The sequence below is a fragment of the Pan paniscus genome, chromosome 19 (genome assembly GCF_029289425.2).
Source record: "Pan paniscus chromosome 19, NHGRI_mPanPan1-v2.0_pri, whole genome shotgun sequence".
Classification (NCBI taxonomy): Eukaryota; Metazoa; Chordata; class Mammalia; order Primates; family Hominidae; genus Pan; species Pan paniscus.
The window spans coordinates 22,317,843-22,340,648 of NC_073268.2; the positions used below are offsets into that span (position 1 = coordinate 22,317,843).

Sequence of the window (22,806 nt, forward strand, 5' to 3'; positions counted from 1 at the left end):
CAGCCTAGTTCAAGGTGAGGGATGCCAGTGGAAACAGTGAACACACTAAGATTTGGACTAAGTGATAAGACGTTGGAGGAGGTGAAGGCCACCCTACTGTCAGATGCCTAGAAACTGGACCCCTTCACCACCCCCCCGTATTCACAGATCAAGCCCTGGCTATACTGACAACCAAGCTTTATTACTTTATTAGAGCTGAACAAGCATATTAAGAGTTAGGGCATGGAAGGGAGGAAGCAGGACCAGCTCATGGGCTGGAGATGAACCAAGAAGCGTTGTCCATGAGGTGAAGCTGGGTCAGAGGGAGCAGGCATGGTCGAGGCTGTGGTTACCATCCAGAAGGAGAAGGAGTAGTGGGGAGGGAAATCACTGCTCCTGGGTGCCCCAGGAAATGTAGTCTGGCTGGGTGGCCGCATGGTACTCATCAATGAGCTCCTGAACAACCTCCCTAGACCTGTCCATCTCATCAAAGTTGTCCTTGAACATGTCCTCCTTACGGAACTGCTCGAGGAAGGCATCCCGCTTCCGCAGCTTGTCAAACTGCTGGCAGGAACTTTCAAAGAGCTGAAAGAGATGAAAATCTCCAAAATGCAAGCCAGGGGGTTAGAAGTGAACTTGGGGAAGATGATGAAGGTGGCCAGTGGAACAGACTCTTCTAAGAAGAATAGAAACCTAGACTCACCGAGGAGATGCTGGTGTGGTTGGCCATCATGAGCCCGCTGACCCGGTGGGCCGAGGGCAGGTAGGGAGACTTCCTCGACAGGGCCACCTGGATGCTGGCGGGGCCCCACGGGATGAAGTTGGCCAACTTGCGTTCCCGGATCCTCTGCAGGCTCTTGTGGACCTGGGGTGGGCACAGGAGCAGTGGAGGTGGCCTCTCCTCTACCCCTGCGGGTCCAGGGTGCGGGATGAAGGGGCCTCCCCTACCTGGGTGGGGTCCACCTCTCCCTGGATGATGTTGAGGATGGCGATGTAGCAGTGGTTGGTCTGGCGGTCTCGGCCTGTGGACACCATCACGTTCTTGGGCTGCAGCAGCCGCCTCATGACATCCAGGACCGTGGTCTTCCTCACGCTGGCCACCTGATGGGACAGTGAGACAGGGACCCGGCCGGCGCTCAGGGCACAGTCCCCCTTTGGCTTCTCTTTGGCAGAAGCCAAAGGCAGAGGGAGGGTGGAGAGCAAGTCAGCAAGAAAGTCGCCCGCTCTGTGCCAGTCCCTGAGCGCAGTGCCTTGGGGCCCGCAAAGGGCAGCTCCTGGGGCAGTGGGGAAGAGAGAAAGGCTGGGGCAGGGCCTGCTGGGCCCAGGGCCAGCCTGGCCTGGGACACTGAAGGCTGCTCTTACTGACTGGTCCGTAGTGAGCGGGGTGTAGCCGGTCATGAGGAAGTGGAGCCGTGGGGTGGGAATGAGCGAGGCGATGAGGCCGATGAGGTCATTGTTCATGTAGCCGGGGTAGCGCAGGGTGGTGGTGCTGGCCGACATGATGGTGGACACCTGGGGACAGGCGTGCCATGTCATGGCGCTCGGCCTGGGTGGGACCTTCCTTCCCCAGATGACCCTCCAGCAAGGAGGGCTTCCAGTCCAAAGGAGTCCGGGAGTGGGGGCCCACCAGCTGGTTGATCTGGGAGAAGGATGGGTTCTGGATGTGCAGGCGGTCTGTGGCAATCCGGTTCAGGGCTGTGTTGTCCAGCACCACCTGGGGGGACAGAAGAGGATCACAGCATCTTGAGGATAAAATGGGCATAGAAATAAGATATTGGCTTAGCCCCTGCTGAACTCCAAAGCCAGGAAGTAGGTTTGTTTAAAAAAAAAAAAGTACTGAGGCCAGGCGCGGTGGCTCATGTCTGTAATCCCAGCACTTTGGGAGGCCGAGACGGGCGGATCACAAGGTCAGGAGATCGAGACCATCTTGGCTAACACGGTGAAACCCCGTCTCTACTAAAAATACAAAAAATTAGCCAGGCGTGTTGGCGGGCGCCTGTAGTCCCAGCTAATTCGGAGGCTGAGGCAGGAGAATGGCGTGAACCCGGGAGGCGGAGTTTGCAGTTAGCCGAGATCATGCCACTGCATTCCAGCCTGGGGGACAGAGCAAGACTCCGTCTCAAAAATAAAATAAAATAATAAAATAAAATAAATAAAATAAAATAAAAGTACTGCTGGGCATGGTGGCTCAGGCCTGTAATCCCAAGGCCAAGGTGGGAGGACCACTCGAGGCCAGGAGTTGGACACCAGCCTGAGCAACACAGCAAGATGCCATCTCTGTAAAAAATATAAATAAAAAAGTATAAATATATATATAATATATATACATATATATATAAATATAAATAAAAAATAAAAAGAAAGAAAAGTACTGTTTCTGGGGCACCATGAGATACTCTCGGACTACGCAGGGCAGTAAACAAACACGTGAGTACCCACATGTGCCATACACTGTGCCTGGCTCTGGGAAGACCACAGAGAGGAACAGGCACCATCTTTCCCTTCATTAGGCCTATAGTCTCGTGGAGGGAGGCACACTAAATATAAAACAGAAAAGTATAGTTAACTCCCTGAAATACACATATAGGAATCTGATCTTGACTGAGTAGTCAGGAAGGGTTTTGCTAAGAAAGTTATCCTTGAGCTAAGAATACAAGCATGAGTGGGCATTAAGTAGGCAAAGGTAGGATACGTGGTGGTGTGGGGAAGGTATATTCACTTTGTTGAGAGTTTTGCTGCCTAAAAGGATTCTAAGAAACTTAGAGGTCAGGACCTTATTTCCTAATCTGGCCCACAGGTATGGCTTTGTTGGTCTTCTGTCTGTGTGTATAGGGGCTGAGGAAAGGTGGGGTGAATGAGACTCACTGGCCTGAGGAGACAGACCAAAGTCCTCTACCCTTTTTTTTTTTTTTAAACACAAGGTCTTGTTCCGTTGCCCAAGCTGGAGTGCAGTGGTGTGACCATGGCTCACTGCAGCCTCGACTTCCTGAGCTCAAGCAATCCCCCTACCTCAGCCTCCCGTGTAGCTAGGACTATAGGCACATGCCACCATGCCCGGCTAATTTTTTTTTATGTTATTTTTTGAGGCAGAGTCTCGCTCTGTCACCCAGGCTGGAGTGCAATGGTGTGATCTTGACTCACCACAACCTTTGCCTCCCGGGTTCAAGTGATTCTCCTGCCTCAGCCTCCAAGTAGCTGGGACTACAGGCACATGCTACCAGGACTGGCTAATTTTTTTTTTTTTTGAGACAGAGTCTCACTCTGTCACCCAAGCTGGAGTGCAATGGTGCAATCTCAGCTCCTTGCAACCTCCACCTCCCAGGTTCAAGCAACTCTCCTGCCTCAGCCTCCCGAGTAGCTGGGACTACAGGCATGCGCCACCACACCCGGCTAATTTTGTTTTTTTAGTAGAGATGGGGTTTCTTCATGTTGGTCAGGCTGGTCTCGAACTCCCAACCATAGGTGATCCGCCCGTCTCAGCCTCCCAAAGTGCTGGGATTACAGGTGTGAACCACCGCACCCAGCTCTAATTTTTGTATTTTCTGTGGAGATAGGGTTTCACATGTTGCCCAGGCTAGTATTGAACTCCTGAGCTCAAGCAATCCATCTGCCTAGGCCTCCCAAAGTGCTAGAACTACAGGCATGAGCCACCACACCCAGCCCCTCAACTCTTTCTTTGCTCACCACACAGTCTGCGTTCTGCGTCAGCCTCTTGAGTGTCAGGAGTGAATTGTAGGGCTGAACCACTACGTCGCTCATCTCGTCCTGGTAGGGAAACACTGAATAAGTCTGCACTAGCTTCTTGGGGTACCTGAGAGAAAAGAGGATGGTGGCATAGTGAACTGGAAGGACCCCTCCATCACTGCCCATATGTGCCATTTTGTACAAAAGGGGTGAGGGCAGAACTGAGTCTTCAGAGCCAAAAAGGATAAGCCTGAAAGCTTCAAACTCTGTAGATCCCCTTCCCTCCACAGGTAAACCCCCACCCCCCAAAATAGCTTCCAACATGGTCCTTGGGTGGGTCTGTCCCTATGACTCAAAAGGGGTAGTGGCAGACTTTCTAGCTCAAGAGAAAAAAGCAATGACATTACCCAGGGAACCAGGGTTAATGCCCTCTCCCCAAACACAGGCTTGCCTGTCATTCAGTCGCTCCAGGAGGTAGGAGCCCAGGCCAGAACCCGTACCCCCAGCGATGGAGTGACACAGCACGAAGCCCTGTGTGTATACAGGAATAAACAGACTCAGTTTCTCCTGCCACACTCTCACAACACAATTCTGATACCAGATGGGTGGGGTCTTACCACACACATCAGGTAAGCAGTCAATTCTACAGTAGATGCCAGCTGGGTATCCACTAATTCACTTCAATTCTGGACTACCTACAGACTGTCCCTGACTTAGGATGGTTTAATTTAAGATGTTTTGGCTTTATGATGGGTTTATCAGGACATAATCCCATCTTAAATCAAGAAGCATCTGAATTACAATGGTTCAATTTACAATTTTTCAACTTCATGATGGGCTTATTGGGTTATAACCTGATGCATTTCTACTTACGGTATTTTCATTTTTTTTTTTTTTTTTTTTGAGACGGAGTCTTGCTCTGTCACCCAGGCTGTAGTGCAATGGCCCGATCTTGGCTCACTGCAACCTCTACCTCCTAGGTTCGAGCCATTCTCCTGCCTCAGCCTCTCAAGTAGCTGGGACTACGGGCATGTACCACCACGCCTGGCTAATTTTTTAATTTTTCGTAGATACGGGGTTTCACCATGTTGGCCAGGCTGGTCTTGAACTCCTGACCTCAAGTGATCTGCCCGCCTCGGCCTGCCAAAGTGTTGGGATTACAAGCATGAGCTACCGCACCTGGCCTCAAATTTGTTTTGGTTTTAGAGACAGGATCTCACTCAGTCCCCCAGACTGCAGTGCAGTGGTGTGATCATAGCTCACTGCAGCCTTGAATTCCTGGGCTCAAGGCATCTTCCTATCTCAGCCTCCAAGTAGCTAGGACTATAGGCATGTACCACCATGCCTGGATAATGTTTGTATATTTTGCAGAGATGGGGTTTCACCATGTTGCCCAGGCTGGTTTTGAACTCCTGGGCTCGGATGACCCACCTGCTTCGGCCTCCCAAAGTGCTGGGATTACAGGCATGAGCCACTGTGCCTAGTCAATATTTTCAATTTGTGATGTGTTTACATCCTGATAAACCCATTGTAAGTTGAGGAGTATCTGTACCTGAAGATAGCATCAGATCCCACAGAGTGAAGGCTCAGTCCCACAAGACTCTCCCACTTCCAATGCCAACACAAGCTTCAGGTTGTTTTATCTGTGCCTCTGACCAACCGGCTATAAATCGAGGTTCTCAGGACTGCTCCTTGGGTTCAATTAATTTGTTAGAGTAGCTCACAGAACTCAAGGAGACACTTACTTACGTTCATCCATTTGTTATAAAGGATATTTTAAAGGATACAAATAAACAGCCAGATGAAGAGATACCGAGGGGAAGCTCTAGAAGGGTCCGGCGCATAGGAGTTGCTGCCCTGTGGCGTTGGGTTTGCACCCTCCTGGCCTGTGGATGTGTTCTTGTTCACCTTCCTGGAAGCCCCCAAACTCAGTCCTTTTGGATTTTTATGGAGGCTTCATTACACAGGCATGACCGATTAAATCATTGGCAATTGGTGCTCTACTCAATCTTCATCCCCTCTCCCTTCCCCAGAGGTGAGGGGTGGGCCTGTAAATTCCAACCCTCAGAGCACCAGGTTTGTTCCCCTGGCAACCAGCCCCCCATCCAGTGGCTATCTGGGACTTTCCAAAAATCGCCTCTTTAACATAAGCTCAGGTTTGGTTGAAAGGCACTTGTTCCTCCTTAGTACAGTGGTTAGTAAAATTAACTAATTAAAATAAAATGAAAGATTAAACTAAAAGAAACGGGCTTGTTATAAATAACAAAAGACTGTCTTTCACCTTTATCACTCTGGAGCTGTTCTGGAGCTGTTTCAGAAACCAAGGACAAAAGGTCAAATATTTTAACAAAACATACTATTATTGCTCTAGTCCCTTAGGAAATTACATGGGTTATAAGAGCTGTAAGCCAGGAACATATCGCACCCAGCATGGGGAGAGATGGAGAGGCAGTCTCCAAGGATCTGGGGGAGAGACTTCGGCTTGGTTCATTCTCCATTCCCAAAACGCCAATGTCTCAAAGCTTCCTCTTATGCATCCAGGCTGAGGCTCCTTGGGAAGGTTTGGAGCTGGAGAAGCAGCTGAATGACTCATGCCTAAGGGGCCGGTGCCATTCAGATTTATGACTTCCTTGAGAACAAAGATTATATCTTATTCACCTCAATATCCCACATCTGATGCTCCATAAACGGGTTTTGAATTGAATTGCTCCCCTCATATTACCTATCCAGGCCACCTCCTGACCTTTCCCCAGCACTCTTCGGCCTCCCTGCCCATTCCTTCCCCCACTCCATAACTTCACCTCCAAACTGTCACTTCCATCTGCTTCTCGGTCTATGATGTCAAAGATGTCTTCATGAATTTTCTCACCCTGTATAGAGATATGGAAAGGGAGGGTCAGGCCAAAGGTTCCAGAGAGCATCTTTTCTCAGCACAGCACCAAGAATTCTGTCTACCCTGGAATATTGTTGCCACCCTGAAGCAGAGCCTAGGCTGTAGCCCTCAACCCAGAAGTGCTACTATTGCAAATGATTTGCACAAAATTTGCATAAACCTCTCCCTGGCTGTCCCTCTTGTTCGGGGCATCCTTTTGTCTCTTATATTCTGTCAGTCCGGTCAAATTCCTAGTAGCTTGAGCCTGCCTTGCCTCTGGATGGGAATATCAAAGGTCTCTGGAATGGTCGCCTGGACACCTGGGAGAATCCGCTGGCCCAGTTGTTGCCAGCTCCTCCTCCATGTTCCGACAGGTAGATGTTCTCTGGGTTGTAGAGCTTGGCATAGGGGGAGTTGAGGATGGAGTGGATCACCCGGGGTTCCAAGTCCAGCAGCACGGCCCGGGGGATGTAGTGCTCATCGTCTGCCTGTCAAGGGGAGTCCAGGAGGGGGCCCAATCAGCTAGGGCGGCCCAAGTCCGAAGTCCTCCCAACTCTGGCTCCCTCCGGCCCTCCCTCCTCAAGCCAGCCGCCTGGCCCTACTGCCCAGCGGGGTTCCCAGTACCAGGCCACTCCCTTCCCTTCCGCCCCCTTGGGCCACTGCCGCCCCCGGCCAAGTCGCTGGGGGCACCTGGTAGAAAAAGACGTCCTTGCGGTCAGTGCCCTCGGTGGCGAACTCCTCCACGATGCCCTCGGGGCTGATACCATGCTCGGCGCACAGCTGTTTCCAGAACTCGAACCCAACTGGGGGAGGGGGGAGATGCCCGGGTCTGCTGGAGCCTTAAGGCCTGAGGAGCCCAGTTTTAGTCTCAGAGGCTGACACGATCAGAGGGTGGACCCAAGATGCCTGGGTTTGGTAGCTGCCCCAGCCCCGGGCTGGAGGCGCAGCTCTCGGTCTGGGTTATCCAGAGCAGCAGGGCAGGGGGTTCATGGAAGGGAAAGGGGGACTGGTGGAAGCCAGGCACTTGGGTGGGACCCGAAGGGGCAGAACCAGAGACCGGCGGGGCCGGCGCTCGCTTGCTCACTCTGGTTGCCGCACTGGCCCAGCTGCAGGGTGATGATCTCCCGGGGCATCGCTCTTCAGACGTGGGCGCGCCAGCCCCGGCCTGGCGAGAGTCACGGCTGAGACGAATGCCTGGCAGCCAGGCGCGCAGGACGTGGGGAGCGCGCGCTCTCTTCGCCTCTTGACGCGGATGCTCGGTCTGCGCGTGTGCAGCGCAGGCCTCTCCTCGGCCGGTGGGCCGGGGAGCCCAACCTGGGCATCATTTTCTCCCTCAGCAGTCGCAGCTGGAATTCCGCACAGGCGCAGAGTCAGGCCACGCCCGCTCCTGCCCACCGCTCCGCGCCTGCGCAGTGAGACTCGTTGGGGGTGGCAGAGTCGGAACCTGGATGTGTTGGGGAGGAAAGGAACGGGGGAGGGGAGGAAAGGGGAGAAGCGGCCAGGTGGATGTGCTTGTCCACGTGTAAGGAGTCATCTACCTATATTGGTAGGTGAGGACACTGTCAGCTTTGCTAGATCAAAGGGCTAGAAGCCAACTTTTCTTCGTTTAAATTTCTATTTTTTAATGGTGTTACAGTACATACACATGTATGTTACCTTTTTATTTTTTAGAAGGGTCTCGCTCTGTCGCCCAGGCTGGAGTGCAGTGGCGCGATCATAGCTCACTGTAGCCTTGAACTTCTGGCTTAAGTGATCCTCCCACTTCAGTCTCCCGAGTAGCTGGGACTACAGGCGTGTGCTACCACGCCCAGCTAATTTTTAAATTTTTAAAATGTATTTTTGTAGAGATGGGGATCTCACCGTGTTGCCCAAGATGGTCTTAAACTACTGGCCTCAATCAATCCTCCTGCCTTGGCCTCCCAAAATGCTGGGATTACAGGCATGAGCCACCACTCCTGGCCTAAATTTACCATTGTAACCATTTGTAAGTACTGCATACAGTTCTGTGGCACCAAGTACACTCACATTGTTCTGTAACCACCACCACCATTCTTTTCTAGAACTTTCTCATCTTCCCAAACTGAAACTCTATCGCAATTAAACAGTAACTTCCCCTTGACTACTCTAGGCACCTGATATGAGTGGAATTATACAATATTTGTCTTTTTGGGTCTGGCTTCTTTCACTTAACATAATATCTTCAAGATCCTTCCATTTCGTAGCATGTGTCAGAATTTCCTTCCTTTTTACAACTGAATAATATTCCATTGTATAGATGTACCACATTTTGCATAACCATTCATCCCTCCATGGACATTTGGGTTGCTTCCACCTTTTGGCTATTGTGAATGTTGCTGCTTTGAATGTGAGTGTACAAATATCTGTTCGAGTCCCTGCTTTCAATTATTTTGGATATACACCCAGAGGTAGAATTGCTGGATCATATGGTAATTGTGTTTAATGTTCTGAGGAATCGCCATATGATTTTCCATGGTAGCTGCACCATTTTAAATTCCCACCAGCAATGCACAAGGGTTCAGTTAAATAAATTTTATAGGAGGCCATTGATTTGCACTGAGCTCCTGTGCTTGGCTCAACAGACCAAACCAAAATGGAGTCACTCACGCTAAAGTTCCATGTCACTAAGCAACACTAAGTTGTTTATCAAACCTTCAGAGGAATCAGGAGAGGGTAGGAAGAGCCAAAACCCCAAACAAGCCAGTGTTAGCCGGCATGATACGGAAGTCCTTTTACAAGAAAAGTAACTTTGAAAGGACCAATCTGCTTTTTTTCCTTCTGTTTCTATTTTTCTCTACCCTTTTTTGTCCATAAAAACTAACCTGTGCTTGACTCATCTGAACACTCATTCTATTTATTTTATGGAATGAAACGTAGCCTGATCTAGAATCACAAACACTGTAAATGCCACTTAAGATTTTTTTTTTTTTTTTTTGAGACAAAGTCTCACTCTGTTGCCCAGGTTGGAGTGCAGTGGCATGATCTCGGCTCACTACAACCTCTGCCTCTCTCAGGTTCAAGCGATTCTCCTGGCTCAGCCTCCCTAGTAGCTGAGATTACAGGTGTGCACCACCACACCCAGCTAATTTTTTTGTATTTTCAGTAGAGACAGGGGTTTTGTCATGTTGCCCAGACTGGTCTCGAACCCCTGAGCTCAGGTAATCCACCTGCCTCAGCCTCCCAAAGTGCTGGGTTACAGGCATGAGCCACTATGCTCAGCCAGGTAGCCAGGTTACAATCTTTTTTTTTTTTTTTTTTTTTTAGATGGAGTTTCGCTCTTGTTGCCCAGGCTGGAGTGCAATGGCTCGATCTCAACTCACCGCAAGCTCCACCTCCCGGGTTCAAGCGATTCTCCTGCCTCAGCTTCCCAAGTAGCTAGGATTACAGGCATGCACCATCACGCCCAGCTAATTTTGTATTTTTAGTAGAGACGGGGTTTCTCCATGTTGGTCGACCTCATGTGATCCACCTGCCTTGGCCTCCCAAAGTGCTGTGGGATTACAGGCGTGAGCCACCACACCCAGCCTTTTTTTTTTTTTTTTTTTTTTTTTTTTTTTTGAGATGTAGTCGCACTCTGTAGCCCAGGCTGGAGTGCAATGGCTTACTCTCAGCTCAGTGCAAGCTCTGCCTCCCAGGTTCAAGCAATTCTCCTGCTTCAGCCTCCCAAGTACCTGGGATTATAGGCACGCTCCACCATACCCTGCTAATTTTTGTATTTTTAGTAGAGACAGGGTTTCATCATGTTGGCCAGGCTGGTCTCAAACTCCTGACCTTGTGATCCCTTCCAAATGTTGGGATTACAGGCCTAAGCCACCGCACCCAGCCTCTGAGACTTTTTATGCAGCCTTGGAATCCTGGGCTCAAGCGATCCTTCCACCTCAGCCTCCTGAGTAACTGGGACCACAGGCACATGCCACCATGCCAGCTAATTTTTTTTTTTTTTGAGACAGAGTCTCTTTCTGTTGCCCAGGCTGGAGTGCACTGGCATGATTTTGGCTCACTGCAACCTCCACTTCCCGGGTTCAAGTGATTCTCTTGCCTTGGCCTCTTGAGTAGCTGGGATTACAGGCATGAGCCACCACGCCCGGCTAACTTTTGTATTTTTAGTAGAGACAGGGTTTCACCATGTTGGCCCGGCTGGTCTTGAACTCCTGACCTCAGGTGATCCACCCGCCTCGGCCTCCCAAAGTGCTGGGATTACAGGTGTGAGCCACCATGCCCGACCTTTACAGTGACTTTTCTACATTCCACCAGGCTGGCTGTTCCCTCAGGAATAATCTCCTGTGTGTCTGAATCATATATACCCAACTGTGACTAGAATGGTGAACTGTGAGTCCTGCATCAACCCAAACATGCTCTTTCACTCTGCATACTGCCCCTAAATTAGTCACTCTCAGAATCCATTTTAGTAAATGTTCCTCAGGAAGCTGATGATACTGATCTATGAAATGGAACAATTCCTCCACACTCTACTGTCTGGTTTCGATAATTACTTGGTTCCTTCACATTGACTACCTTCTTGGTAACCACAGGTCTCAGAGGTACTTTCTGTTGTCCCTGCATAATTTCCTCCTTTGTGGGTGACTCTGAGGCTAGTGGCCTGAGCTCAGCCAGACCCACATCTGTGCTTGGTCCAGCCTCAATTCCTAACCCAGCACCCTCTTTTACTTTCATTTTAGCCATTATAGATAACAATAATCAGGGGGCTGAATATTTCACATTTTTCTTATTAGTTTGCATTTCCTTATGCATTCAATGAACCAATTCCTGGGAGTTGGATCCATCTCTAAATTCCACTAGTAAGTTTTACCTTTAGTAACTGATCTCAACAGAGTTGTGGCTTCACACCATGGTGACCACGTGGTCACCCAGGAATTGACGACCTCTTCCTCCACCCTTTTATCCTTTTTCTTCCCAAACCACATGTTTATGTGAGTCAGGGCCATTCCTGCAAATCCCACTTCACTGACACCACTTGTTTAGAGAAAACTGTAACCATTTCCTCTACTCTCACACCACAGCAATCATCCACACAGATTTCTGTGACCATACACATGGGGCTTTTGTTCCCCACCCAGCAGTGGACACCAGCTGGGTGTCCTTTAATTCAGTTCTAACATCATCTACCCAGAGACAGTGTCAGACCTCATAGGTTGAGGGCTTAGTCCCCAACACTGCCTCCCTGCCCCGCACCAGTCCCAAGTCTGGGCCTCCAGAACTTCTGACCAGCAGGCTTCAAGTTGGGGTTCTCATGACCCCCTCTTTGGGTCCAATTGATTTGTGGGAGCAGCTCACAGAACTCGGGGAAACACTGACAATTACTGGTTTATTAGAAACCATATTGCAGGCCTAGTGTGGTAGCTCATGCCTATAATCCAAGCACTTTGGGAGGCCAAGGCAAGTGCATCGCTTGAGGTCAGGACTTCGAGACCAGCCTGGCCAACATGGTGAAACCGTCTCTACTAAAAAAAAAAAAATTAGCCAGGCGTGGTTGGTGGGTGCCTGTAATCCTAGCTACAAGGGAGGCTAAGGCAATGAGAATCGCTTGAACCCTAGAGGTGGAGGTTGCAGTGGGCCGAGATGGCGCCACTGCACTCCAGCCTGGGTGAAACAGCAAGATTCCATCTGAAAAAAAAAAAAAAAAAAAAAAAAAGCCAGCATATCGCAAAGGATACAGATGAAGAGACACGGAGGGTAAGGTATGAGGGCAGGGGTGTGGAGCTTCCATGCCCTCTCTGGGTGCTCCACCCTCCAGGAACCTCCAGGTGTTCAGGCATCTGGAAGCTCACTGAACCCTGTCCTCTTGGGTTTTCATGGAAGCTTTATGGGAGGGTCTTAAGGCCCACAGTCAGAAAGGCCCAGGAAGGTTAGAGTGAAAGGAGTGCAGGAGAAGGTCAGATACTGCCCCTGAGGGCTAACACACTCAATATTATAACAAAAGACTAACAAGGACTATGAGAGTCACGAGCCAGGAGCTGTGGACGAAAACCAATATGTATCATAACACCATACCATCTTTAAAAAAAAAAATAGAGACGGGAGTCTCGCTGTGTTGCCCAGGCTCATCTCGGACTCCTGGGCTTCCTGGGCACAGTGGAACAGCCTGTAATCCCAGCACTTTGGGAGGCCGAGGCGGGAGAATCATTTGAGGCCAGGAGTTTGAGACCAGCCTGGGCAGTATAGTAAGACCTCATCTCTGCAAAAAAAAAATTGTTTTAATTAGCCAAGTGTGGTGGTGGTGCCTTTAGCCCCCACCCAGCTCCTTGGGAGGCGGAGGTTGCAGTGAGCAGAGATCCCGCTGCCACTGCACTCCAGCCTGGGCAAGAGCAAGATGCCTTGTCTCAAGAAAACAAAAACAAAAACAAAAACTCCCGGGCTCAAGCGATCCTCCCTCCTCCGCCGCCCAAAGTGCTGGGGTTACAGGCGTGAGTCCCTGCGCCCGGTCCATACCATCTTTTCCTTTATGTTTTGCACGTTTTATACTTTGTTAGAGAAAACATCCCCTATCCCAGTGTCATACAGCTATCTTTCCGTTTTCTTCCCAAAGCTCTGTAATAGCGTTGCTTGTTCCCAGTAGGTCTCTAGTTCATCTGGAATTTATTTGGAGGCCTGCGGTCAGATAGGATCTACTTTATCTTTTCCATATGGATGGCCAATTGTCTCCAAACCAATTACTGAAGAGGCGGTGCAGCCTCCCCCACCCCCTGGGGCGTTCCAAGTCTTCGCTGGGAAGACCTTTCCGTCGGTCTGTCAGTCTGTCCCTGCCTGGCAGGCTTTCTCTGGGAACCGCTGCAGACGCGCTGGCGAAAGCACCACCGCCAAGAGTCACGCTCAGACGAGAGATTTTGTTTTCTTCTCTCTCTCTCTCTCTCTTTTTTTTTTAAAGAACTCGGCCGCTTTCCAGTCCCAAGAATCCTCTGGGCTTCTTGAGAAGTCTCTGGCTCGCCCCACGCCCGCCCTCTACCCGGCCTCGGCTCAGTTTCCCTCCCCGCACCCCGCAGAGCCTCTCAGCTTCCTCCAGCTCTGGCCGGGAGGATCTCCAGCGTCCCCCAAGAGGACCCAGTAGTCTCGCCCTTTCAGGGAAGGGTTCATTGCTCCCTCTGAAGTTGAAGGGTGGGGTGGGAGCTCCTTCGTTAGCCTTGAGGCTCCCTTCCCCCAACAGAACCGCTCCTTAGGGGCTGGCTGTTTTCAGAGGCTTTGCCGGGACTGTCTCCCAGTCGGCCCAGGTGAAGCACATGGCTTCAAGAGATGAGAATAAACTGACCCCCGGCCACGTGAGTCTGGTAGGGCTTTTACATAGTAAGCTAATGCCGGGCGCGGTGGCGCCATCTTGTAGTCCCAGGTACTTGGGAGGCCCAGGCGAGAGGATTGGTTGAGCAGAAGAGTTTGAGCCCAGACTGGGCAACATAGCGAGACCCCCATCTCTAAAAATAATAATAATAATTAGCCGGGTATGGTGGCTCACGCCTGTAATCCCAGCACTTTGGGAGGCCGAGGCGGGCGGATCACTTGAGGTCGGGAGTTCGAGACCAGCCTGGCTAACATGGTGAAACCCCCGTCTCTACTAAAAAGACAAAAATGAGCCGGGTGGTGGCACATGCCTGTAGTTACAGCTGCTTGGGAGGCTGAGTCAGGAGAATCGCTTGAACCTGGGAGGCAGAGGTTGTAGTGAGCCGAGATCTCGCCACCGCACTCCAGCCTGAGTGACAGAGTAAGACTCCGTCTCAAAAAAATAAAATAGGCCGGGTGCGGTGGCTCACGCCTGTTATCCCAGCACTTTGGGAGGCCGAGGTGGATGGATCACCTGAGGTCAGGAGTTCGAGACCAGCCTGGCCAATGTGATGAAACCCTATCTCTACTAAAAATACAAAAATTAGCTGGACATTGTGATGGTGGCCTGTAATCCCAGCTACTTGGGAGGATGAGACAGGAGAATCGCTTGAACCCGGGAGGCAAAGGTTGCAGTGAGCCAAGACCGTGCCATTGCAGTCCAGCCTGGGCAACAAGAGCGAAACTCCGTCTCAAAAAATAAATTAAATTAAATAAAGCAATAATAACAATGATAATTAGTTCATAAACACTCGGGAAACCGGGGAATTAAGTTTCTCCTTTTCTTGTGATTCGTAACAGTGCCTTACTCAAACATATAGTCTCCCAGAAGTTGAAGGATGAGTTGAAGTCTCCCAAAAGTTGGAAAACTTTCTTCAAATCCCAGGTTGTAGGCAAGCAGGTTAGAAAACGTGAATTTGGCCGGGTGCGGTGGCTAATGCACTTCGGGAGGCCGAGGCACGTGGATCACCTGAGGTTGGGAGTTCGAGACCAGCCTGACCAACTGGAGAAACCCTGTCTCTACTAAAAATACAAAAAATTAGCTGGTTGGCCAGGCGCGGTGGCTTACGCCTGTAATCCCAGCACTTTGGGAGGCCGAGGCGGGCGGATCACGAGGTCAGGATATCGAGACCATCCTGGCTAACACAGTGAAACCCTGTCTCTACTAAAAATACAAAAAATTAGCCGGGCGAGGTGGCGGGCGCCTGTAGTTCCAGCTACTCCAGAGGCTGAGGCCCGGGGGGCGGAGCCTGCAATGAGCCGAGATTGTGCCACTGCACTCCAGCCTGGGCGACAGCGAGACTCCGTCTCAAAAAAAAAAAAAAAAAAATTAGCTGGGCATGGTGGCACATGCCTGTAATCCCAGCTACTCGGGAGGCTGAGGAAGGAGAATCACTTGAACCTGGGAGGTGGAAGTTGCCGTGAGCTGAGATCGTGCCATTGCACTCTAGCCTGGGCAACAAGAGTGAAACTCCGTCTCAAATTAAAAAAAAAAAAAGAAAACATGACTCTGAGTTGGAGGAGTCGCACGGCACACTTCCTCTCAGAAGCCATCTCTAACACACAGGAGGCTCCTCTCTTTCTGGTCTTGTAGAAATGGGTTGGAAATTGAAATGCACTCGCAGAACTGACCGTAGCTCTCCCAGTCATTAGCAGGGTATGCTTTCCAATCAATATGGGTTAAATGAGATGATGCATGAGCACCTAGCACAGTGACTGACTCATAGTAAGCACTTAACAAATATTAGCCACTGTTATTATCACTAGATGCAATCGGAACTGAAGTATATAGCTTGGCTGCTGCTGCAGATGAAAGATTTTTTTTTTTTTTTGAGACAAGGTCTTGCTCTGTCACCCAGGCTGGAGTGCACTGGCACAATCATGGCTCACTGCAGCCTTGACCTCCTGGGTCCTGGGCTCAATTGATCCTCCCACCTCAACCTCCTGAGAAGCTGGGACTACAGACACATACCACCATATTGGCTAATTTTTGTTTATTTCTTTGTTTTTGAGACAGAGTATCACTCTGTCGCCCAGGCTGGAGTGCAGTGGCACGATCTCGGCTCACTGCAACACCCCCGTCTCAGGTTCAAGCAATTTTCCCACCTCAGCCTCTCAAGTAGCTGGGATTACAGATGGCAGCCACCATGCCCGGCTAATTTTGTATTTTTAGTATAGACGAAGTTTCATCATGTTGGCCAGGCTGGTCTTGAACTCCTGACCTCAGGTGATCCTCCTGCCTTGGCCTCCCAAAGTGCTGGGATTACAACCATGAGCCACCTCACCTGGCTTTTTTTTTTTTTTTTTTTTTTTGTAGAGACGGGAGTTGCCCAGGCTGGTCTTGAACACCCAAGTGCTTATGATCCCACAGATTCAGTTTAAGATCGAACTTTCATGAGGTTCAGCAGAAAGCCCAGGGTCATGGTCCTTCTCATAGGTTTCACATCCAGGGCCTCAAGGTCATGTACCCATGGCTTGATTGTTGAATGTTGACTTTAATTAGCTTGGCTGCAAGTTCTCTGGTCCTGGTTGTGATAATGCAGTGGGATGTGCTGTTCCTTAGTCTGAGGCCTTGGTTGGCCTCTGATAATAAACGTAGCATTTGTAAACTAACAAGTTTGTTAAATGTCCAGAGCCTTTCTTGGACATCCCAGGTGGAATAAAACATGTTTTGGGATGCACTTTCATTCTGACCTTTCCTGAATGCCTAGCCTGCAGTATGTCAGGAGCACAGGTATCTTGTCAAGGTGAGGAGGTAGAAGTGTGAGGTGGCGGAATGAGGCTGTGGCAGGGACTGGGAAGAAGAGCAGCTAATTAGAGCTTCTTCCAGTCATGAGACTGGAATCTTATGACCCCGGGAAGTTTAACTTTCGAAATAAAGAAAAGGGGACCAGGCGCAATGGCTCACGTCTGTAATCCCAGCACTTTGGGAGGCCGAGGCGGGCAGATTGCCTGAGGTTAGGAGTTCAAGACCAGTCTGGCCAACATGGTGAAACCCCATCTCTACTAAAAATACAACAATAACAAAAAAAAATTAGCCAGACATGGTGGCGTGCGCCTGTAATCCCAGCTACTCAGGAGGCTGAGGCAGGGGAATTGCTTGAACCAGGGAGGTGGAGGTTGCAGTGAGCCGAGATTGTGCCACTGCACTCCAGCCTGGGCACAGAGCAAGACTCCGTCTCAAAAACAAAACAAAATAAAACAAAAAAGAAAAGGAAAAATTAAAACAATGATGGCAAAGAGCCGACGCTCTTTATGTGAAGGGAGTTGTACTAAATTCATATTTTAGTTGTGAAATAGAACAAAATGGGCTGTTTCTATAGTTTTTTTTTTTTTTTTTTTTTCGGAGAGGGAGTCTTGCTCTGTCGCCCAGGCTAGAGTGCAGTGGCGCGATCTCGGCTCACTGCAAGCTCCGCCTCCCGGGTTCACACCATTCTCCTGCCTCAGCCTCCTGAGTAGCTGGGACTACAGCCGCTGCCACCGCGCCTGGCTAATTTTTTGTATTTTTAGTAGAGACGGGGTTTCACCGTGTTAGTCAGGATGGTCTCGATCTCCTGACCTTGTGATCCGCCCGTCTTGGCCTCCCAAAGTGCTGGGATTACAGGCGTGAGCCACCGTGCCCAGCCCTGTTTCTGTATTGTTTTCTCAAGGAACAGGAAAAAGAAAATAAGCCTAAAAGTAATCCTGTTTGTAGATCATTTGATTATTCTTTTTTTATTATGCATCTATACTAGGCTGGAACACTGGAATTTTTTTCTTGATAGTTTTTTTTTTTTTTTTTTTTTTTGAGATGGAGCCTTGCTCTATCGCCCAAGCTGGAGTGCAGTGGCGCGATCTCGGCTCACTGCAAACTCCGCTCCTCCAGTTCACGCCATTCTCCTGCCTCAGCCTCCCAAGTAGCTGGAACTACAGGCGCCCACCACCACGCCCAGCTAATTTTTTGTATTTTTAGTAGAGATGGGGTTTCACCGTGTTAGCCAGGATGGTCTAGATCTCCTAACCTTGTGATCCGCCCACCTCAGCCTCCCAAAGTGCTGGGATTACCGGCGTGAGCCACCGCGCCCGGCCCCTTTTCTTTATAGATTTATTTGCCATATATATATTTTTTTCTTTCCAACTCTTATTCTACGTTCAGTGGGTACATGTGCAAGTTTGCACAGTTTTGTTTTGTTTTGAGACGGAGTTTCGCTCTTGTTGCCCAGGCTGGAGTGCAACGGCACGATCGGTTCACTGCAACCTCCGCCTCCCGGGTTCAAGCGATTCTCCTGCCTCAGCCTCCCCAGTAGCTGAGACTACAGGCATGCGCCACAATGCCCGGTTAATTTTGTATTTCTAGTAGAGACACGGTTTCTCCATGTTGGCCAGGCTGGTCTCAAACTCCTGACCTCAGGTAATCCACCTGCCTCGGCCTCCCAAAGTGTTGGGATTACAGGTGTGAGCCACCACGCCCGGCCTTGCACACTATTTTAAGCTCAGAAAATAGAGATAGCAAACCAAAGTCATATGGTTTTGTGAAGGCGATAGACATACCAAAAAGTTAGCACTGAGTGTACAATACAGAACTCCTCGTCTTCATCTTCCTCTTCCACCTTTTTCTGGGCAACTTTAGCAGGACCCTTTGCGCCATCAGACTTTCCTTTTGACTTACAGACAGCAACATCCTTCTCATACTTTTCCTTCAGCTTTGCCGCCTGAGTGATGTAAGGCTGCTTTTCACTATCATTTAAGTTCTTCCACATCTCACTCAGCTTTTTTGCCACGTCTCCAATAGGGATGCCGGGGTTTGTGGATTTGCTCTTGGGGCAGAATTCTGAACAGAACAGGAAGAATCCAGACGGTGGCCTTTTGGGGGCATTAGGATCCTTCTTCTTGCCTCCTTTAGCTGGTCCATAATCCTTAATTTCCTGATCATAGTGCACTTTATCCGCCTTTGCCAGTTCATTGAATTTAGATTTCTCTTTCTTGGACATTGTCTTCCACCTCTCAGAGCACTTTTTGGAAAATTCTGCAAAATTGACGGGGACTTTTGGGTTTTTCTTCTTATGTTCTTCTCTGCACGTCTGCACAAAGAAGGCATAAGCAGACATCTTGCCCTTTGGTTTCTTGGGGTCACCTTTAGCCATCCTGACTGTATTGTTCACTAGTCTTGTTCTTCAAATATTATAGCCAATCATGCCACACTTGCCTGTGATCTCTCCAACATAAAACCACATTCACACCTCAGTGGCCACCAAATCATTCAGCACCACTTCCTTAACTGTGAGCGGTTTGAAGCTACCAGTTTGAGCACTAGTGACTTATTTTTTTCCCCCAGGCTTTGGATAGCTCTAGGGATCTCAACAGGGGTGGAGGAACCAGCTCAACTTTGGCATAGTACCAAAATGTGGCCAATTGAGGTTTCACATAAGTCACAGCAGCATTGTTCACTAGCGCCAGAGTCACCTCTGTGAGGTTACGGACAAATTAGGCCGTGGTTCTAGGATGGAAAGTCCATCACCCCAAACAGGCAGCTGAACATCCAAAAGATTGGTTTTATAGACAGAAAAGGACTGAGGAAAGCAGAAACAGAGAACAAAAAGTGGATTGGTTGTTTCAAAGCGATTTCCTTACAGGATTGAAAGAGAGGGGGCCTCATTATCATGGCAACAGGTAAACTGAGCTCTTTAGATTGGGTGCTGTGAATCTTGTGGTGTGGTTTTTAAAAATTTATTTAATTTAATTTTTTTTTTTTTTGAGACAGAGTCTCGCTCTACCACCCAGGTTGGAGTGCTATGGCATGATCTTGCCTCACTGCAAACTCCGCCTCCCAGGTTCAAGCGATTCTCCTGCCTCAGTCTCCCGAGTAGCTGGGATTACCAGCGCGCACCACCATGCCCAGGTAATTTTTGTATTTTTAGTAGAAACCAGGTTTCACCATGTTGGCCAGGCTGGTCTCAAACTCCTGATCTCAAGTGATCCTCCTGCCTTGGCCCTCAAAGTGCTGGGATTACAGGCATGAGCCACTGTGCCTGGCCTTTTTTTCTTTCTTTTTTTTTTTTTTTTGAGATGAAGTTTCACTCTTGTTGCCCAGGCTGGCACGGTGCAGTGGTGCGATCTCGGCTCACTGCAACCTCTGCCTCCTGGGTTCAAGCGATTCTCCTGCCTCAGCCTCCCAAGTAGCTAGGATTACAGGCATGCACCACCACACCCAGCCTAAAGTACCTTTTTCTGTCTCCATATGACTCCATTTCCCTGCAGCCTCAGATGCCAACTCGTTTCCTCTTTGGAGCTTTCTGCCGCCTAGGCTCTTGCAGTATTCTTCTCTATGGCTGTGCCTTTAGCTGCAAAAAAAAAAAAAAAAAAAAGAATCCAAGTCAAGTAGCTTGAACCATAGGAAAAATATTCCTTACATTTGAAGAGCTTCAGGGCTGATTAATTTGAAGGCTCAGCAGTGTCATCAGGGACTTGGGTGCCTTCCACCTTTTTTTTTTTTTTTTTTTTTTTTGAGATAGGGTCTCACTCTATCACCCAGGCTGGAGTACAGTGGCATGATTTTGGCCCACCACAGCCTCGACCTCTGGGCTCAAATGATCCTCCTGCCTCAGCCTCCCAAGTAGCTGGGAGTACAGGCATGCACCACCATGCCCAGCTAATTTTTTTGTTTTTTGTTTTTGGTAGAGACAGGGTTTCACCATGTCACCCAGACTAGTCTTGAACTCCTGGGATCAAGCAATCTGCCTGCCTTGGCCTCCCAAAGTGCTGGGATTACATGCATGAGCTGTTGCTCCCAGCTACCGTCCACCATTCTGATCTACCACCCTGAAGACGATGGCTTGTCCTAAAGGTGCTCTCTGCACTGTTCGAGGATGACTGCAGCAGTGTGTGATGGTTAATTGGGTGTATTACTTGACTGGGCTAAGGGATGCCCAGATAACCGGTAAAACATTATTTCTGGCTGTGTCTGTGAGGATGTTTCTGGAAGGGATTCTCATTTGAGCTGATGAACTGAGTGAAGCAGATGGCTCTCCCAGTGTGGGTAGGCATCACCCAATTCATTAAAGGCCTGAATAGAACAAAAGGATCGAGCAAGGGTGAACTCCCTCTCTCTGCTTGCGCTGAGACACCCATTTCCTCCTACCCTCAGACTTGGGCTTCCAAACTCAGAGTGGGACCCACATCATTGGCCCTCAGCTGATTACCTGGCGTTTGGACTCAGACAGAATTACACACTGGCTTTCCAGGTTCTCCAGCTTGCAGAGAGCATATCATGGGTCTTCCTGGCCTCCATAACCACATGAGCCAATTCCTATAAATCTCCTCATATATAAATATCTATCTGTATATCTATATCCAGAACCTACTGGTTCTGTTTCTCTGGAAAACCCTAATACAAGTCATTCCAATGCTATATCCCAACATGAAAAAATGCAGCTAGAGAGTGTGTCTTTTCCCATATGTCTCTTTATTTTTAACCAATGAGGAGACCTTCCGCAGAAGCCCCCAGAAGTCTTTATCCTCACATCTCACTGGCCTGTATTGCATTATATGCCCCTTCCTAAATCAGTCCCTGGCAGGGAATTGTGATAACAATGATTGGCTTGGATTAATCAGGACTCATTGCTGAACCACTTGGAGGAAGGGTGGAATGCAAAACGAAATCGAGGCTTTGTCCCAAATGAAGGGGTAGGCAATGAAACCATACTGACACACGCCAGTTTTCCTTCTGCTTTTTTTGCTGGCTCCTTCATTTTTCTTTGCCATTCACTGTCAGGTTGTAGTCTAGTCCTCTTCCAATCTAGGATGTTCCCAGACCACATATTCTCCCTGGAAGATCCTATTCATGCTGTTAAATACAATTTACAGGAGTCCATTGCTTTAGACTAGCCTCCTGTCCTAGGCCCTAGCGATCCAGACCAAACCAGAATGAAGTCACTCATGCTAGATGTTACGTAATCAAACTGAGCTCTGAAACACGCCTATTAAAAAAAAAAAAGAAAAGAAAAGCCAGGCGTGGTGGCTCACACCTGTAATCCCAGCACTTTGGGAGGCTGCAGCGGGTGGATCACCTGGGATCAGAAGTTCGAGACCAGCCTAAACATGGAGAAACCTCCATCTCTACTAAAAATACAAAATTAGCCAGGCATGGTGGCGCATGCCTGTAGTCCCAGTTACTCAGGAGGCTGAGGCAGGAGAATCACTTGAACCCGGGAGACAGAAGTTGTGTGAGGTAAGCTGAGATTGCGCCATTGCACTCCAACCTGAGCAACAGGAGCAAAACTGTCTCAAAAAAAAAGAAAAGAAAATGTGCTTTATTTTTTATTTATTTATTTATTTTCAAGACGGTGTCTTGTTCTGTCACCCAGGCTGGAGTGCAGTGGCGCGATCTAGGCTCACTGCAAGTTCCACCTCCCGGGTTCACACCATTCTGCTGCCTCAGCCTCCCAAGTAGCTGGGACTACAGGCACCCGCCACCATGCCCAGTTAATTTTTTTGTATTTTTTAGTAGAGACAGGGTTTCACCATGTTAGCCAGGATGGTCTCAATCTCCTGACCTCGTGATCCACCCACCTCAGCCTCCCAAAGCGCTGGGATTACAGGCGTGAGCCACCACACCCGGCCAGAGAATGTGCTTTAAATTCAAGGGCCCAGGCACGGTGGCTCGTGCCTGTAATCCCAGCCTGCACTTTGGGAGGCCTAAGTGGATGGACTATTTGAGGTCAGGAGTTTGAGACCAGCCTGGCCAACATGGTGAAACCCCATCTCTACTAAAAATACAAAAATTAGCCAGGCATGGTGGTGCGCACCTGTAATCCCAGCTACTTGAAGGCTGAGGGAGGAGAATTGCTTGAGGTTGGGAGGCAGAGGTGGCAGTGAGCTGAGTGAATGGCACTTGCACTCCAGCCTGGGCAACAGAGTGAGACTCTGTCTCAAAAAAATAAAATAAA

The 22,806-nt window shown here is 49.3% G+C and overlaps 2 protein-coding genes and 1 pseudogene across 3 annotated transcripts; all 3 read right to left on the bottom strand.

Annotated features, from left to right (window-relative positions):
- Positions 1–160: 160 nt before the first annotated feature.
- On the bottom strand, positions 161–9,174 carry TUBG2 (tubulin gamma 2). Of its 2 annotated transcripts, XM_003813893.5 has the most exons (13): positions 8,192–9,174; positions 7,620–7,979; positions 7,226–7,338; positions 6,856–7,023; positions 6,465–6,533; positions 5,945–5,971; positions 4,115–4,194; positions 3,664–3,790; positions 1,607–1,693; positions 1,342–1,491; positions 928–1,080; positions 683–844; positions 161–564 (listed from the first exon to the last, which is right to left on the bottom strand). In XM_003813893.5, the coding sequence occupies exons 2-13, from the start codon at positions 7,666–7,668 to the stop codon at positions 367–369; spliced, it is 1,383 nt and encodes a 460-aa protein (XP_003813941.1). In that variant the 5' UTR covers positions 7,669–7,979; positions 8,192–9,174; the 3' UTR covers positions 161–366. The 2 variants fall into 2 exon arrangements, with proteins under 2 accessions (XP_003813941.1, XP_063455102.1); XM_063599032.1 differs by having other exon boundaries at positions 7,620–9,092.
- Positions 9,175–18,381: 9,207 nt separating this feature from the next.
- Positions 18,382–19,232, bottom strand: LOC100985531 (high mobility group protein B3). The gene has a single exon (XM_003813943.5). It carries the CDS (start codon positions 19,003–19,005, stop codon positions 18,382–18,384), a length of 624 nt encoding a protein of 207 aa, XP_003813991.1. The 5' UTR covers positions 19,006–19,232.
- Positions 19,036–19,345, bottom strand: LOC100985197 (ATP synthase subunit g, mitochondrial-like; annotated as a pseudogene).
- Positions 19,346–22,806: the final 3,461 nt, after the last annotated feature.

What these genes read in the sequence shown, in the direction of transcription:
- TUBG2 (XM_003813893.5), bottom strand. Translation starts at nt 7,668, where the DNA reads ATGCCCCGGGAGATCATCACCCTGCAGCTGGGCCAGTGCGGCAACCAG. An exon ending in AGGACGTCTTTTTCTACCAG is followed by an intron (nt 7,024 to 7,225) that starts GTGCCCCCAGCG and finishes TCCCCTTGACAG; the next exon opens with GCAGACGATGAGCACTACAT. An exon ending in ATGGAAGTGACAGTTTGGAG is followed by an intron (nt 5,972 to 6,464) that starts GTGAAGTTATGG and finishes TTTCTGAAACAG; the next exon opens with CTCCAGAACAGCTCCAGAGT.
- LOC100985531 (XM_003813943.5), bottom strand. Translation starts at nt 19,005, where the DNA reads ATGGCTAAAGGTGACCCCAAGAAACCAAAGGGCAAGATGTCTGCTTAT.